We start from the raw sequence: 18,699 nt of genomic DNA, 5'->3' as shown, positions 1-18,699 counted from the left end.
TCCCAAGAGATGCCCCATGTGGAACACATAAAACTGAATTTTTGCATCCTAAGCAAATACTCCTTCATGGAACAGGAGATATCATGGGAACAAAGGCATGGGGGATGCTAACATCTTCTTGATGCCTGCCACGTTTTATTTTCAGTCAGCATCAGGTGCTGAGGGAAGACAGAGGACAACCAATACCTCCAGGAGGGTGGGGACAGACCTCTACAAACTGAGGACCCCATACACCTTTATTTAAATATACCTTCATATTTAAATGTTTTCCTTGGTTTTTGTTTAGTGGCTAGGAAAGCTAACATTATTAACAGGGTAGGCTATGACATTCAGAAACCCAGTCACATCTAAGGACCCGTGTAGCATGCAGAAAAAAATCACAAGATTATAGACCCAGTACTCAAAGAGACGTTTGAGGTGCTCCAGGAAGACTATTGATCCAAGAAATTCTAGTCTAAGTGATTGGAGATGGGGTGAGCATCAGAAGGGCAAGACTAGCTAGAAGAGGACATGGCTGGGAATCTGGCTAGGGAAGAGGGATTTGTCAGAAAGGTACAGCCAAAAGAGGATGAGCTCCACATGAGTAGACAGGGCAGAAAAGATCTGGAAAGTTACCTTAGGTACAGGCAGGTGAAAGGTTGAATCCAAGAAAGTCAGGCAAGGCAGGAAGAATCGAGTAGGTAGCCTAAGTGTAGACAGCCAGGCAAGGTCCAGAATCTGAGAGTCTAAAGAGTTAACAAGAATAATTCGAGCAGGCAGGAGACCACAAAAGCAAGCTCGAATAACAGGGCAGACAGAGGTTTCCTTTTCTCTGCCACTTTCCTACTCCCTACTGTGTGTGGGGAGTCTTCTCAGAGCAAAGGATGTACAATTGCAGTTGGGAGAGAGACAGACCTGAACATACATCTTTCCAGTCCTGAATAAGGCAAGAAGAAAGAGCCTCTGCAGAGTCTGAGACAACATCAAGGGGCTTGTGCCCAAAGAGAATAAAGACATAGATATTATTGCTTCTTCATTGACTACTGATTTTTGTCATTGTTTCAGTTTCAAGTGGTCTGTCTGTTTCCTTATTCTTCCTAGGAATTAGTTATATGTCATATAGCTGTATTTTAGAAACAAGGAGTTTATTTCCTTAGAAAAGGTGGCATGTCATTTTCAACGTAGCTCTGCTAGTCACTTAACTTACTGGCAAGTGACTACTGAGCAAGTCACTTAGACTTCTTTGTACATTTGTCTTCTCATCTGCAAAATGGGGATAATAATTACCCTTGCATTGTTTTTATGAGGAATGTGCCTCAAAACCCCCCCCCCAAACCTTAAAATACTCTAATCTTATATGATTATTATACCAGCTAAAAATCCTCAAAGGATAGATTTTAGCTGCCAAAGATAAGAGCCAGTGCCTGGCCCACAGTATTGATTGAATGCCATGTCATGGTATTTCATCCAAACTACAGAGACAATTCTAAGAAATCAGAGAAAGGACGTGCCTAGCTGATGCCATTCACATACACTTGCGTGCACGCTCACGTCACCGTGATCCCATCTTTCTTAGTTCACGCTTATCATTTCATTGATATGGTGAGGTTCCTGGTGAAGCTTCCCCAACCAATGCAGAGGAGCAATTGCTGCTGTAATTTACATTCTTAGAGAGTTGCCTGAGGACACTGAAAAGTCAAATGATTTCCTCAGGATTTCATAGGTGGAATGTGTTGAAGATGGCACCTGAACCTCTCTGTGTCCTCCTGGTGATAAGATCAGCTCTCTATTGACTACGTCATGCTACCTCACTATTTTCTATATAGACTAATTGTTTTTTGGATCTTTTCCTCCAAATAGTGAATAGATATAAAAGGAAGGTTTTATCACAGTATTTAAATTCTCTGATGGTTATTTTATAGATCAGTGCAAAGAATTTTAGGATGTTCTTTATACTTTAATTTGGAAAAGTTCCCATTGTAGGAGACATATTTTAATAAATGGGGATGCTGATGATAAGAATATCTGATAGTTGAATAGAACTTATTATTATCTCATTTGTATTTTGATGTATGTACCATAGATCTTTATGATTTCTGTTCCATAGATGAGGAAATATGGCTCAGACAGGCTAAGTGATTGACCCATGGGAACATGTTTGTTGTTGTTCAGCCATGTCTGATTCTTTGTGACCCTATTTGGGGTTTTCTTGGCAAAGATACTGGAGTGGTTTGCCATTTCCTTCTCTGGCTCATTTTACAGATGAGGAAACTGAGGCAAACAGGGTTAAGTGACTTGCCCAGGGTCACATTGCTAATAAACATCTGAGGCTAGATTTGAACCCAGGTCTTCTGGACTCCAGGCTCAGTACTCTATCCACTGGACCACCTAGGTGCCCCTCATGGGGACATAGTAAGGCAGGTCTTTCTGACTCTAAGTCCAGAATGCTATCCATTATACCACACTACTTCTCATGCCATCTGGTAACGTGTAAACCTTCAATAGTTTTCCAAATAAATTGAACAATCAACTTTTTGTAACACAAGAAAACCACTAATGCTAGCTTTAAGTCAACTTTTAGGTGTTATATTTTGGATTACTGGACGAGAGAATGCATTTTCTCCTTTGGCTTTATAAAGAATACCATTCAGTATGATTCTCTGAGTGAGCTATGAAATCCAGTGATCAGCATCTTTGCACATTTACTATTTACGCTTTGATCTGAAGGGAGATCTCAGTTTCTACCTTTGTCTGCTTGGTCAGCTGGGCCACCTCTCCCTTCAAGCTGTTGGAAATGATTTTTTCTTCCTCCATTTGATGCTGGAGTTGCAATTTATCTTCTTTCAGAGTCTTAATTTCTCTCTTCAAAGAGTGAATCTGTTTGTCGTAGTCTTGTTCTTTTAGCTCAAAACTTTTCTCAAGGAGTCTATGTTGTAAGAGAGAAAGAAAATATTTAGGGTTTTTGCTTGCTCTGGAACAAAAGAACAGGTCATCTGGGAAACCAGAAAGAAGCCAGGTGAAAGAATAGTGTAGCTAGAACCTGCTTGTGATATTCTGAATGTGCATGTGTACCATGTGGCGTCTTTCTCAGTCTCTCATATTATTCTTATATTTTTTGATTTTATCAAGTCTGGGTCTATAGTCAATGTACACAGAAATCCAGCCTGAATGAACCAAATTTAATGAGCTAGAATCAGAGTTTCTTAACCTGTGAATTAAAAAAAAAAGATAATTTCATTTTAGTATAATTGGTTTTCTTTCTTATCCTATAATTTTATTTTATGCATTTGAAAACATTGTTCTGAGAAGGGGTCCATAGGCTTCACCAGACTGCCAGAGGGGTCCATGACACCAAAAATGTTAAAAACTCTTGATTTAGATGGTTGGTTGATTCACTACTTTCCGAAAGCTGATCTGATTCAAGGAAAATCTCTGAGGGTCAGTCTCCTCCCTCAGCAAAGATCTCAGTGCACCCAAATCTTGTATCATGTTCTGAGATTTGCTTAGCTTTAGATCCTGTTGAAGATTCACTTTTGTTGTTTGGTGGGTACAAAAGTGAGTCTCTTAACTCTAGAACTAAATCTTTTAGGCATAACCAGAGGTCAGTTGAGATCCCTAAAAGCCCAGAACAGACTCCTTGATGAGATTGGATCAGCCCTCACCCAGACCCTAAAGGAAGTAGACTGGCTTTGGGAATCCAATGATCTAAAGAGTCATTAAACTTTCTCTATTCAGCTTGCTATATAGTTGAAAGAACATGAACTATGGTCATAATATCAAGGAATCATCCCCAGGGAGACGACTCAGTTCTTATCAAGTTTTTCTTTGATTTTCTTTTATAGGACTTAACATGTTCTGTTTTGTTGGATTTTCGAAAAAGCTTCCAATGCTTCCAAGGAAATAGTGACATACTCTTAAGAAATAAAAATATCCTCCTGCCAGATCTCCAGGTGATATCCCACCTGACAAAAATTTAGTTTTATGAACTACTGAAATCATAATACTACAGCAGACTGGGGTTGCATTAGTAGATTCTAGGTGTACATTTATATTTATGTTAATATTCTACCAGAGGTCTACTAATTAGGGAGTAGTCGTTAATAGGACTGGAATTTAAGAATATCTTGAAGGACCACTTTGTATCAATGGGCACAGAGCAGTTTTTAAAGACATAAGACAAAGAAAATAAAGATAGGATGAAAAATTTTAAAGTAAAACTGTAATAAAATTTTTCCATCAGTTAATGTGCCTGGTCCTTCAAGTGTTAAGGAGAGGCAATGTAGCTTTGTGGGTAGAGAGCCTTGAAGTCAGGAAGATCTCTGATTCAAATCCCACGTCTGACACATACTTGGCTGCATGTCCTTGGCATGTCACCTAACTCTTCAGTGCTCTAGGGATCGAAGTTACAGAGAAGGTGCCAAAATGTATGTGCAGAAGGAATTTCTTCCCCTCAGAGTTCCCTCTATCAGTGAAATTACAGGTTTAGTCATTATCCCTATCCCATTTAGGAGAAATGATTTACTGAAGGTCAGAAGTGTTCAGTGACTAGAATAAAAAAAACCCCAAAAATCAGAGGTCTTGCAGCTTAGTGTCCTAGCCAAGACAATGACTCAGTCAGGTTTTTTTTCAAGGCCCAAATGGCCTGCCATTCATTTTTTCCAGAAACATACTGCCTGAAATAAACATTTCTAAACAGCCAGAGATCTTTATGAAATGTCAAGATCTTAATGCTTCTTTCATGAGATCCCCAAACAATGGTTTTAAAATGTATTATTCAAGACAAATGAATTAAACATAAATGTCATAGCTCTTTTACTACAATAAAATGAGTGCCTGTTTCTATATTCATTGTCACTTTCTTATCTTATCTGTGACTCTGGCCCCAGCCTCCTGGGAATTTCCTTTCCTATCTACCATTTGCCTTCCCTCAAACTTACACCCTAAAGGTAAGATACTTTATTCTCAAGACTGACTTTAGAAATTAGTCAATAAAATTTACACCTGTGTAGGCATGGATGTAGATCCCTTTCTAGGCCATGTGATACTAGTTAATCATTTGAACTCTTAGTAGACCATTGCCAAGCTCCTTTTGGGAAAACCCCACCTCTGCCCAGACCTTCCAACCCTAGACCCATGCCATAACTATTCAAAAGAAAACAAAACAAAACCTATTAGTTTGACTTCTGAAAAGATCCCAGGTGGATGGATGTGAGAATAATGGGTGTTGGTAAAGATATGAATGCTAGCATGAATCTAGGTGGGGCTAGAGATTCTAGGGGTAGTACACATTAGCAGGGTATAGGCGATTTGTCTTAACACAAAAATATCTACAGATCTAAAAGGATATTTGGGTTTGCCAATAGGGTCTCCAATTTCTGAGGGCAAGAATGCCCCTAAGGAAAGAGAAGAGTTTCAGGAGCTAGATAGCAATGGCTCTCTCACTCTGAGGCACTGAGATTATCATTGCCCAAGAACCTGTTGGTGTTCAACAGGCTGGGATCTCCAAGTAGTTCAACAACACAAACGATGACATGCAAGGTTTACTGATTGGAAAACCCAGGAGACAGGTCCCTCCTAGTGGTCCTCCTCTAGATGTAAGGTATACCAGGAGAGTTCAAAGCAACACACGGAAGGGAAGTCATCTATTGGCTGATTTTGGGAGCTAATTTAAGGAAAATAGCAACATTACATTGATCTTAGATTGTAAGCTCCTTGAGGGAAGGGACTTTTTTGCTTTTTTGTATCCTCAGCACTTAGCACAGTGCCTGGCATGTAGTAGGTACTTAATAAATGTTTACTGATTGATTTTTAGAGCTTAAGTGTACTGACTCAAGGGACCCCTCCACCAGGGAACATCATGGGTTAGCAATTGTGCTTGCTATTTAGTGTCAGTGATATTTGCTAAATACTTGAACTAAAATTTTGTCCTTTAGGAAAGGGTCATGAGGGATAACGCACAGGAAGGGTATGGAGATTGTTTCCTAAAAATAAGCTTAATATTGCAACTTTCTAGAAGTGGGAAGGGGTGGCAAGAGCTGAACCTTTGCACAGGGGTGAGTGACTAGCATCAGAGGGAGACCTGGAAGTTCCTACCTGGTCCCTGTGGTGGGAATCATTTTTGACAGCTTCAGCAATTGATCTCTCTATAGTAATGCTGTTTTAGTGGTAGGTTTTTTCCAATGCCACATGTACCTTAGATTCCAAAATAGATAAGCCCTACTTTGTAGAAACTCCCAAACCTTCTGGGTCTGAGTAACTTACAATTTGCATGACCTGTGTGGTGCAGTAGAAAGAATTCAGCTGTGTGACTCTCTGTAAGTCACTTAACCTTTTCGAGCCTCCGTGTAAAAAAAAAAAGGTGGGGGTGGAGGCTGGACTAAATGATACATAAGGTTCCTTCCAGCTCTAAATCTATAAATCTATAGTGGCTATGTGCAGGATAAATACAGCATGGAACTAGACAGAGAAAGTAAGAAGTGGGTGGTTTTGAAACAAATTGTAATTCATACATTCTTTGTCTTTCTTCTTTTTGCACATCATCCAAAAGCTGCTTTGTGAGGTCTTCCATTTTATCTGTGAAGAGAGAAATGACGTTCAGAAGAAAATCTCAACACACCAGGGATATGTAATTATGGGAATTCTCTTCACTGAAGCAGATTGCACCGCATTTGTTACTTATACTTTTGGAGAGGGTGCCCGTTTAGAGAGGTTTAATTGACTTGCCCATAGTTACATAACCAGTAGGTATCACAAGAGGTGTTTGATCCCAGGTCTGCCTATTCCAACTCCAGTATTTTACATACAATGTCACACTACCACCCTGTTTGATAATTATATAAAATAGAGGGTTGGCCCTGGAGTGAAGAGGACTCATCTTCGTGAGTTCAAATCTGGCCTCAGACACTTACTAGCTGTGTGACCCTGGGCAAGTCGCTTAACCCTGTTTCCCTTAGTTTCCTCATCTGTAAAATGAACTGGAGAAGGAAATGGCAAACCACTCCAGGATCTCTGCCAAGAAAACCTCAAATGGGGTCATGAAGAGTTGGACACAACTGAAACGACCAAACATCATCATCATTAAAATAATTTCCTAGCTGGTCAAGAAACTGAATATTTGAGATCAACTCACTGGATGGAATAACCACAACATTCAGGATCACGTATTATTCATCTGGGGGAAGAGAGATGGGAGAAAAGCTGGTTTCTCTGGAGCACAAGGTCCACATGGCTGCAAGATAGCGCACTTTGCAATGGAGAAACATTCTCCCTTTGGCGCTAGACATGTTACAAAAGGGACAACGTTTGCTGTCCGACCACGTTAGACCAATGTCCAACCACACTCAGGTATCCTTTGGAACGTGGTGTGGGAGATACTTGAAGATTCGTTTTGCGTTTAAATGGCTTCAGATGAATCTTTTCCTCCATAAATACCGGCCTCTCTTCTAGGCTCTGGGACTTAGCTTGTTGCTCTTGTGAATTAGTACACAGAGGTTCCGTTGCCTTCAGGTCTGGTGCTTACATTGACCTGTTTTCAGGGAAATGCCCATTTGTAAACAGACGGAAAGAACCTGACCAAATTTCGTGTGTTTCCAGTGAGTAGTTATACTCTGTATTCATAAAGGAAGAATTTAAAATAGGGAAGAAAAAATCCAGTTCGACAATGTTTGTGTACTTTAGATGGTCAGCCAGGTGGCACAGTGGATAGAGTGCCAGGCCTGGAGTCAGGAAGAATCAGCTTCCTAAGTTCAAATCTGGCCTTAGATACTTACTAGTTGTATGACCCTGGGCAAGTCACTTAACTCTGTTTGCCTCAGCTTCCTCATCTGTAAAATAATCTGGAGAAGGGAATAGCAAATTGCTCCACTATCTTTGCCAAGAAAAGCCCAAATTGGGTCACAAAGAGCTGGGCATGACTGAAAATGACTGAACAACAAATATACTTTAGACCATAAAGGTAGGAGAAAATGCCTGTAGTGTTATTAGATAGTTCTTATTTGAGGGACCTTGTAGGGATAGGAGGTTTGTCTATGTTTGCTTGTTTCAATCTTTTCCCCTTCTTTTAATAGAGGCTTTGCTGGTTTGGAAACCAGTTTTGAGAGTTTTTTTTTTAATTCCCTGCCTCTATCTTATCTCATAGAAGGCATATAAATTGTTCCACCTAAACACTGTGCTATCAGATTGTGATTTTTCAGGTTGCTTCTTCGCTACAAAATTGATGATCTTATTGTCTTGTGTGAAATGGGGTAGAATAAAATCCCACTGAGAAGCCCAAGAGAAATTCACAGAGCTATATAAAATGACGTGAGATAAGACTTTCCTCTTTGGCCTGCCTCATTCAGGAGGTCACAATCAATACCTGGAGTAACCACAGTAACAGAGCTTAGGGCTCGGAGAGAATTGGGGTTTATGGCAGAAACCTGGTACAACCTTTCTAAATGTCTGTTTACTTGAACATATTCGATTGACCAATAGAGGATGGTATGTATGTTTTTTTTTCTGCTATGAAAAGCTGTCTTTACAGCCCAGTAATTGCACCTTCTATTTTTCCCCTGCTTACATTTAGCACGCTCAGAAAATTACATGAAAATGGGGCAACCTCTGCCCTAGGATTAATGGTCATGATGCTGTTTGCTGGTGCTCCTCCATCATGCCAGACTCTATTTGTTTACCTGATATTATGTTTTCTACCCTGTCTTTGCCCACCTCATAACTTCTGCCTACTCACTTGTAACCACGGGACTTTCCTGCTTCTCCTTAACTTTACTGATGTCCCACTCTCTGGACTCTGTTTTCATTGCTGGGGACTCTGTTTTCATAGTTGGACCTTACTTGTTCCTCCCTATATTAATTAACTACTAGACTTAATTAAACCACTTGCCTGCTCAGTGCAAGGGTATTTTTCCATATCTCCTGCCTAGCTTAGCTAGACCCCTAGCTATAAATTCTCCTGGTCTGCCCTGCCACACCCCAAGTTCTAGCATGATAAGAAAAAACACTCCTATGTTAAGACACAGCCAATGATTCAGAAGAGACAGTCAAGTCTATCTTGATCAAGCCAAGTCTATCTGGGCTATATTTCATTTGCTAGCTCTGTGGCTTAGGTAGTGCTTCCAATTTCAATGAACTGAGGACTGAGTAATGTGATCAGGACAAGAATAATGGAGGTGCTGACTCCTATTTTGGTTTCACACAACTGATATTCAATAAATGTTTGCTTAATTATTCCCAAATCTTGTGATAAAGTGGCCTAAATGTAATACCTTTGGGTAGTGGTCTCCAAAGTTGAGGCTGGGGACCCCCAGGGAGTGTGGTTTGATCCCAAGGGACATGTGAGCAACCAAGAAGTGGGTGGGAAGATCCTATGACCCTGCCTTCCTCATGACAGACCATAGAGCATCTTGTCAACATAATCCTACCCATCTTATCCCCCAACACTTTTCTCTTCCTCCTACTTGTGTTCTGTAAACTCTCAACCTCCTTCCTTCTGAGCTGATGTTGGACCCCCAGGGCAGTTATAACTTGATCACTACCCAGGCACCCACTGCGGTGGCTTTACAAGTACTATTCTCTCCACTTTCCCCATACTCACCCCAATTTCTCTCAGACCATCTCATGGCTGAGGCAGGCACTCCCAGAGGTAGGCTCTGTACTGCAGGGCAATGACTAGTGAATGAAAGAGCCAACGTACCCCTCCGTACTTTTCATCATGGGAGACCAAATAGTATCAAAATTTGAGTAGGCATCACTGATTTCTGGTCTGCAATTATCATTATGAAGGGTTAGTGGGACCTGGGCCCCCAAAAGCCCTAAGAGCATATCTCTGAAAGTAATCCAGCCCTGCCCCTGTGAGAAAATTTTCCCTTGTTGCAGGCCTGACTCCTTTATCAGAACAGACAGTGGGTGCCTGACCCAAGGATTTTCATCCCTGGCTGGCCCAAGGACTCTTTCTCCTTCCAGATCTCCAAAGTCTAGGCCTCTGACAACTCCCTCAATGTCTGGTATACTCCCTACACTTTCCCATACATAGCTCCCAAAGATACCTGGACCCCTGGATTACCTAATTAGCATCCCTGGCATTCCTTTCCCATGCCCTTTTTCTATATAAGCTCTAGATTCACCCCATTAGGGTGCAAGTTCCCCAAAGGGACTTTGCCTGTTTCTATTGGCATTATAATAAACTATCTCTTGACTGAAAGATGGTTTGAGTGTGTGAATCCATTCTAGGCAACTCTGCCTTGGCATTCTTGGCGTCCCAGCACCCCAAAACAATTACATTATCTTTTCCACCAATTCCACCCTCCTTCCAAACTTCCCTCTTTTTATCAACGGCATATCAGCCTTCTAGTCACCAAGTTCACAGCCTCAGTGTCACACCTCACCTTACATAACCAATATATTGCCAAATCTTGTTATTTCTACCTTCACAATACCTCTAAATCTTTCCCTTTCTCTCCACTCATGCCACTACCAATCTACTGTAGTTTCTCTTCCACTCTCGCCTGGATTATTGTTTGTTATTGTTGTTCAGTCATTTCAGCCATGTATGATTCTTGATGATCCCATTTGGGGTTTCCTTGGCAAAGATATGGAGTGGTTTGCCATTTCCTTCTCCAGCTCATTTTACAGATGAGGAAACTGAGGTGTGAAGTGACTTGCCCAGGGTCACACAGCTACTAAGTGTCTGAGGCTGGATTTGAATTCAGATTTTCCTGAATCCAGATCCAGTGCTTTATCCAATTTGCCACCTAGCTGCCCCTAATAATACTCCACCTCCATGGATTATTGTAATAGCCTCCCTGGTCTCCTGACTCAAGTCTCTCCCCACTTTGTTCCAACCTCCACAATGGTGCCAAACTGATTTTCCTCAAGTGCAGGTCAGACTGTGTCACCCTCCTACTCAACACACTCCACTGGCTCCATGTGAGATCAAATATTCTTTCATCCTTATCTTATCCTTATTTTTAGTTCCTATTCCTATTTAGGTTTATAATAATATGCATTATCATTAGTATAGTAATACCCTTAAATAATTTGTTGTTGTTGTTTGTCCTTCATTATCAACAAAGACTGTGACATCAGGGAGGTGATGTCATGACATGTAGGTGAATTGGATTTAAGTGAGGGAGGGAATTTATAAAACAGCAAATATATACCCATTGGGAATGAATGCTCAAAATATTTTTAATGATAGGGATGTGTGATTAAAAAAGTTTGGAGACCATTGCCATAGGCATACTATGTGGACTCAGGTCCCCAACAACAGAAGAAATATGTGATGCTGAGATCTGAGGGCTTGAAACATGAGCCCTTCCTTAAACCGAGGAAGACAAGATATACGCAAGAAACCAAAAAGAAGTACCTAGACTATAAATATAGCTCTTTACAGTACAGATACACACACACACGCAAACACACCACACACACCATCCTCTGTTTGGTTAACTGAACATAGCCCACTAAGCAGAAGCATTTAGAAAGGTTGTACACAGTTCACCTCTGCCATAAACCCCAATTCTCTTCTGGCCCCAAGCTTTTTTCTTTCTTTCTTAATTTCTTAATTCAACTCCTTCATGCCTCAGTCCCTTACATTACCTTTCATCTCCTCAGTCTTTTCTTGAAGCTTATTTTCTATCTTCTCCTTTTCTACTTCTAGTTCTTTGTTGTACATCTGAAGCTTTGCCAATTTCTTAAAAAAAAAAAGGAAGAACAGCTCTGTGATTTATTGGCATCACCCCATTTAAAAAAAAGCAGACATGTTGTGCGATGACTAACTTTGATAGACTTAGCTCTCAGAAATGCAAGGATCTAAGACATCTCCAAAAGTCTCCTGACGGAAAATGCTGTCCACATCCAAAGAAAGAACTATGGATTTTGAATACAGATCGAAGCACACTATTTACTCTTTTTTTCCCCTTTTCTTCTGTTTTGTTTTTTCTTTCTTGTGGTTCCTCCTATTGGTTCTAATTCTTCTTTACAACATCACTAGTGTGCAAATATGCTTAATAGGAATGTATATGCAGAGCCCGTATCAGATTGCACACTGCCCTCTTAGGAAGGGAGGTGAGGAGGGAGGGGGAAAAATCTAAAACTCAAAAGTATATGGGAGTGTTGAAAACTAAAAATTAATTAATTAATAAAAAAAGAAAAAGAAAAAAAGGCAGAAAATTTGATGTTCTTGGCTGTGCATCATCTCCTTTTCGATAGCTATACACCTTTCTCCTAAATGAATGCTTTGGGATCTACCTTAAAATCAGAGCTCTAGAGCTAGAAGGAATCTCAGAGGCCACATGGTCCAGCACTCTCATTTTACAGACGAAAAAACTGAGGCCAAGAGAGGTTAAGTAATATGCTTAAGGTCATACAGGTAGTAAGTTTGAGGAGTGGGATTTGATCCTGAGTCTTCTGGCACCAGTGTTCTTTCCATTATACTGTGGCTATGGGTCTCTACCTGCCCTAGCATTGGGTAAGACCTATAAAGGATGAGAGCAGAAATCTCAATTGCTTTATGTTCTCTCACTTATAGGGGCCATTGCCTACTGTTATTCTGGATTCTGATAGCTGATGGCTTTCAGAATGTAATTAAAATTAATTAGAACTAAAATCCAATTAGAATATAAGTTCCTTTGTAAAACTGGTACAACTATTTTATGGCTAAAATGTCCACATCCTCTGACCCAGAGATTCCATTACTGGATTTATACCCCCAGGACTATTCCATAGTATAGCCCCATTGAAATGGAATAATTTATATTTTTAAAATAAATGGCAAATTTATTTTAGCTAATTTAAACAATATGTGTAGTGACTACAACAATTGTAAATGACAACCACACACACACAAATCAAAAGTGAATGTTGCAAAATTATAAAGAACGAGCATGGCTTGAAAGAAGAGATAGGAGACATGCTCCTAACCCCTTGCCATGGTGGGAGGTCCTTGGGTAGTGCTGATGCTAACCACTGTTAGCCCAGTACTCTGAGAAATACAGAGGATGCCAATAATGTGAGAAGCAGTCAGTGCTTTTGCTGTGTATCCCAAAGTCTGAAAGAGGATCTCAGGGATCCATGTTTATATCATGGGTAACACAGTTGATCCCTTTGCCTACTCTGATGGGCATGGGTGTAACAGATCATCTCTAAGAGTGAGCCTGCTCAGGGCTTTGGAGGCAATTCATAGGATCATAGGATTTTCAGAGACAGAAAGGACTTTCCTGAGCATCTCTCCTACCACTGTGCTCTTTTTTCTAACCCAGATTTTACTCTCCTGACACCACTATCCCTAGGGCAATGACAAAAAATAGGATTTGCTTTACAGAAACATGCTTTCGCGGAAAACAGTTCATCTCTTCCCCCAGCGGTGGCACAATTGAATTTTTAAGTTAAAAAAAAAAGGTCCCAAACTTAACCTCCTCCATAACTTCCTTATGCTTCTTTCCTTTCTCTTCACACGTTCGCTTTTGGATGGCTAATTTTTCCAGCTCTGATTCAAGCTTCTGAATCTTCTCCATATCGTTAGCACGAGTGGCTGCCAAGCTGGTTAGTTTCTCCACCAAACCATGATTTTCTTTGTTCTAAAGAGGGGAAATGATCATTTGAAACCAATAAAAACTTTGTGTTTAGGGGATGGGGAGGCATCTATAACAAAGAAGACTTCTTTGGTCCTATAATAAACCTTCCAAGTTTACTGGGCTTTACATTTCCTAATCTCTTCATTCCACAAGCAACAGTTGGCAAATGGTTATGGAAAAGGGAACTTACTTGGTCTTCTAGCTTTTTTTGCAAACGTTGTACTCTATAAGAAAGTTGGATGTTTAGAACAAATCGTCGGATGCTCTGGAATCTACGTCTCGCCAGCCAGGCCCGGGCATACTTCTGAAGGATTACAGCCTTGTGCTCTTTCAACATCTCGAAAAATAAGATGTTAAAAATTCTCACAACAATCCAGTGACTTGTGCATTAATGACTTCAGTGCTTGGAACTTAAACTCCTTGAGAACAGGGACTATTTCATTTTTATCTTTATTTCCTCAGCACCTAGCACATGCCCAACACACAATAGATGCTTAATAAATGTTTTGCTGACTGGTTGATTTATGACTTTATAGAGAGGAAGAAGCAACTACTAGTATATTTATATGATGAAATCACAAAATGTAATCTCCCAATGGGGTCCTACTAACATCAAAATTATTTGAATAGTTAGAACAGAAGATCAATCTTTACCCTTCTGAAATATTTACGGTGCATATCTGAAATTTGTAGCAAGAGGCTAAAAATAAATCTCTTTTACTATCCTAGTCCTAAGAACACATTGAATTCTGTTTGTACCTTTTGATATTTCTTCCTTGCTAGGAATCCTCGGGTATAAGCCTGTATCGTTATAGTGGCCACACGAATGAGCTGGTAAAGGTTACGGACCAGATAACCTCGACAGTGCTTCTGAAGGATTATAGCTGCCCATGCTTCTTTCAAGGCTGTGGCAGAGATAGCTTTCCTTGATTAAAAAGAATGTAAGGTTAATTTGGTTCCCGCATAATATCTGCTTCTGCTGGAGTACTTTGTATTTATAGAACACCTTTCTAAAAAAAAATCATGCGTTGTTTTAATGGCACAATAGTTTTCATCAATAGCCCCACCCACAAATGAATCCTATTCCCCCTTTTTTTGGGGAGGAGGGAAGGAAGATCTGTGACTACAGTGGTATAGGAAACCCAACGTGAGAAAAGTCTACCAGTGCAGGTCAGCATTTCCTCTGTAATTTAAGAACCACAGGGAGTTGTCTAGGTCAATAAGAGGTTCAGTTACTTGCTCAGGGTCTGAAGCCAATCTGTGTCAGCTGTAAAACTTGAACCTGAGTCTTCCTACCTCTGAAACCTACTCTCTATTCAGTATACCAAGCTCTTGATCCCCCACCTTATGACAAAGAAAAACACTAAGTAAAATTAACCATGATGACTATACATATATGTGTATATACACATATATGCATATACATGTATGCATACATACATATACACATATTTATATAATATTTTATAGTCCACCTTTCAACTGAAAAAAGAGGCACAACACCTTTTAAGTATGTGTGCATCTATCTATCTTTATCTATCTATCTATCTATCTATCTATCTATCTATCTATCTATCTATCTATCTATGGTATAGTAATCAATGTTACCTTTCACAGTTCTAAATTATCAAGAAAAGGTTTAAACAATGCTTAGGTTGGAAAGTGTGCAATACTGTCTTAAAGATTTCCATCAAAGATGGCTAAAATAAATCGTCAGTGCTGGGAACAGTAACCTTCACTTATATGGAATAGCATATCTTCTGATTAAGTTTGTATACAGCATACACATACACACATATACACACACATACACACACACACACACTTTTTGAATCCAAGAGCATATCTCTCTAAGGGCTTTATTGATGCACATTCACAAGCAAAGTGGGCATTTATATTGTCCTTTTCACCCTGATCCCAAACTTACTTTTTAGATCTTCTAGAGAGTCAAATGCAAATATCTTGGCTGGATATTTAAAACCCTTCTCAACCTGGACCCATCTTACTTTCCCAGGTTTATTATACATTACTTCCTTTCATGTACTTTACAATTCAGGCAAAATGACTTTGCTTTTCAGCACACACAAAACCTCATCTCCCATCTCCATGCCTTTGCACAAACTCTCTCTCGTGTACTCCCTCCTCACCACAATTGCTTAGAATCCTTGGTTTTCTTCAAAGTTAGGTTCAAATGCCAATTTTTATATGACAACTTTCCTGATCCTCCAGCTGCCAATGTTCCAACCCTCTCCAAATTACCTTTATTTATGTATTCATTCTATATATACTTACATGTGTACATGTTGTTTCTGCCAATGGAACACAAGTTATTTGAAGTAAGGTGCCGCTTCATTTTTGTCTTTATCTATAGCACTTATGAGAGTGTCTGGCACATGACAGGCACTTAATAAATGTTTGTTGATTGATTGTATGGTGATTTTTTTCTTTGTATCCCCCAAACATACTACAATACCTTGTATACAATAGGAACTTAATAAATATGTTTTGATTGAATTGAATGCCAATGCCAGGTAATAGAGCCAAACTTCTCAGGCTGATGAATATAAATTAGTACTTATAATTTCATTACCCTATCAACTTACCCTCATTTAAAAATATCATTCACTGTACTATTAAGAAGAAGAGGCAACATTAATGCCACTAGAGAAAATCCAACTTTAAGAGGATAGAGCTGTTCCTCTAGGATGATATATTAAAACAGTGGCCAAATAAGAATGAAAACTCAGAAACTCAGCCTTTCCAGTCTGCTTAGCTCCCAGGATCCTTCATTTCTTCTCTCCTTGTGTGTGTAAATGCCTATATATACCTAACACCCCACCCCTATTATGTACATCAGTTCAATACCTTACAGTTTGCTGTCCACGAAAGTACTGCTGTATTGTCACAGCAGCTTTTCTCTTTCGGAGAAATTTCTTTCTCTGGAGCCAGCCTCGGATGTGCTTTTGTATCATAATACACCCTTGTCTCAGTTTATCCAACCGGAGTTTTTCTAAATAGGCCACCTGTCCTGCTCTGAAGAAAATTTTTGTTTTACCAAACTGATACTGGTTAGAGTCCTAGAAGAGAAAACAGTATGTCTGATCAGACATGATCTTTCTCCAAATTTAACATGTTCAGATTTTCTACAATATATGTGAGACACCTGAAGTCTTGAGGAAGAGGTTATGGGAGTACAGTAAGCACAAATCATGGTTATCAGCACTGGCTGAAAGTGTGCTGAAAGAAATGGGCATAGGTAGCCTGGAGAAGGGAAATCTTCATCAAAATGGGCATGATAGGAGAATTCAAGTATCTAAAAGGCAGTTATGTAGAAGATGGATAAAAAAAGAGTTCTTAAACCAAGCAAAAGTCAAACACAAAGACCAGGAATGATAAGAAACACAGAGTGAAAGGTAAATCCAAATCTTGCCCTTCACTCATACTGTGAGTTATGTGGACTGTGCAGGTTTGGGGGGAAATTCCAGAAATTCCATGGAGACTTTGAATGCTTTTCCCCTGGAGGAGGGACCAACCCTAGAACGGAACTGTAAGAATGAAAGACTATATAGGTCCTTGGGGAGGTGAAGCTCATCAAAGAAAGGGTATTGCTTAACTTTCTTATCTATCCTGCATACTTTCTCCATGCTGAAGGACTTCAGTTTCATGGTTGTACCCTCTGTCTGAAGAACAGTATAGGTCTATGGAGAAGGTAGACTCATTGAAGGAGAGAGTTTCTTTACCCTTACTGGAGGTTGGGAAGACTTTAATGCCAAAGTTGTCCAATAAGTCTGGAGGAATTTATATTCTCCAAGGAAAGCAGAGATCCAATGAAGAGAGAAGAGGGGATAGCTGGAGCACTTATGCCCTTGGGCATGAGCCTTTTGAATGTTGGGGGGGGGGTCAGGTTAAATAAAGCCTGTCCTCTATTTGATGTCTTGTTAGCTTGAGCACTTGCTCTGCAGCTAAGCCAGGCCCTTTTCCTTCTCTAGGAATATCAGCACAAACCAAAGAGTATGATTAATGAGAAGCCCCCGTATGTAAACCTAGAGCTTTGGTTCTGGGTCACAGGTTATATTCCTTTGCCCATCATTCAATGCCCATCACAATTTATTACACCTCCATCTTTCTAGCTATAGCTCATACCACTTTTCTACATGCTCTACTCTTTTGCTAAACTGTGTATGCCTTGCCCTTTCCTACCTTCATTCTTTTGCTCATGCTGTATTTCTTATGCTTGGTATGCCTTCCCTTCACTCCATCCATTTGTTGAATTTCTACACATTCTTTTTTTATACTCATCTCACATGTCACTTCTTCCTTCCCCCCTTCCCCGGACTATAGCACTTTGCTTATCACTCTCTTACACTGGACTTGAAGTTTGGAAGACTTGGGTTTGAATCCTGCCTCAGGCACTTACTAGCTGTGCTTTGCTAGGTGACTCACTTAACCTCTCTCAGTCTCTGTTTCTTCATCCATAAAATAGAGATAATAGCACCTACCTTACAAGTTTTTTGTGAACATCAATGAGATAACACTTACAGTGTTCTGTAAACCTTAAAACACTACATAAATGCTAGCCATTACTGTTTTGCACTTATGATATACAGTTTTGTATCAGGTGGTATATGTCACAGCCCTCTACTGAGCTGTGGGTTCCATGAGGACAGAAACCCTGTCAGTCAGCTAAAGTTTGCATCATGAGGTCAGAGTATTAAGGGTTGGAGGGACCTTAGCGATGACCTTATTGGAACCACTCATTTTAGAGACAACCAGCTCCTCAGCACTTTGCACCTGGAAGATGATTTAAAAATGTTTGTTGAATTGAATTATCTAAGAGAAAAAAAGTGATCCAGAGCAGGAGGGCACAGACTAACCTGGATTAGTCTGTGTAAAACCACTTTGCAAACCTCTTTCTTATCACTGAAGGCAAGTTCCTGCTGAGACATAAGAACTCCATAGCGGCTATAAAATTCTATGTACGTCCACCTGGAGGAAAAAAAAAAGACTGCAATTTGGCAAATGACATTATGATCTGAGAGTAATGCCATGGGGTCTCAGATCCTCTAGAATGCTTCCTGTCACTGCCTCTATGCATGGTACTCTAGAACCTAGGGGTTCTGAGTAGTAGTGGTAATGAGGAGGGCTGAAGGGT

General features: G+C 40.0%; 1 protein-coding gene across 1 annotated transcript in view; it reads right to left on the bottom strand.

The window, feature by feature from the left end:
* Window positions 1-18,699, bottom strand: part of MYO5C (myosin VC) — a 139,273-nt gene that overhangs the window by 45,661 nt on the left and 74,913 nt on the right. The window contains 8 exon segments of the mRNA XM_020984537.2: window positions 2,725-2,905; window positions 6,489-6,552; window positions 11,572-11,665; window positions 13,386-13,550; window positions 13,738-13,884; window positions 14,307-14,472; window positions 16,413-16,624; window positions 18,422-18,533. Coding sequence (XP_020840196.1) covers window positions 2,725-2,905; window positions 6,489-6,552; window positions 11,572-11,665; window positions 13,386-13,550; window positions 13,738-13,884; window positions 14,307-14,472; window positions 16,413-16,624; window positions 18,422-18,533 — 1,141 coding nt within the window.

The sequence above is a fragment of the Phascolarctos cinereus genome, unplaced genomic scaffold (genome assembly GCF_003287225.1).
Source record: "Phascolarctos cinereus isolate Bilbo 61053 unplaced genomic scaffold, phaCin_HiC Scaffold_3;HRSCAF=262, whole genome shotgun sequence".
Lineage (NCBI taxonomy): Eukaryota > Metazoa > Chordata > Mammalia > Diprotodontia > Phascolarctidae > Phascolarctos > Phascolarctos cinereus.
This window is presented reverse-complemented; position numbering and strand designations above follow the sequence as displayed.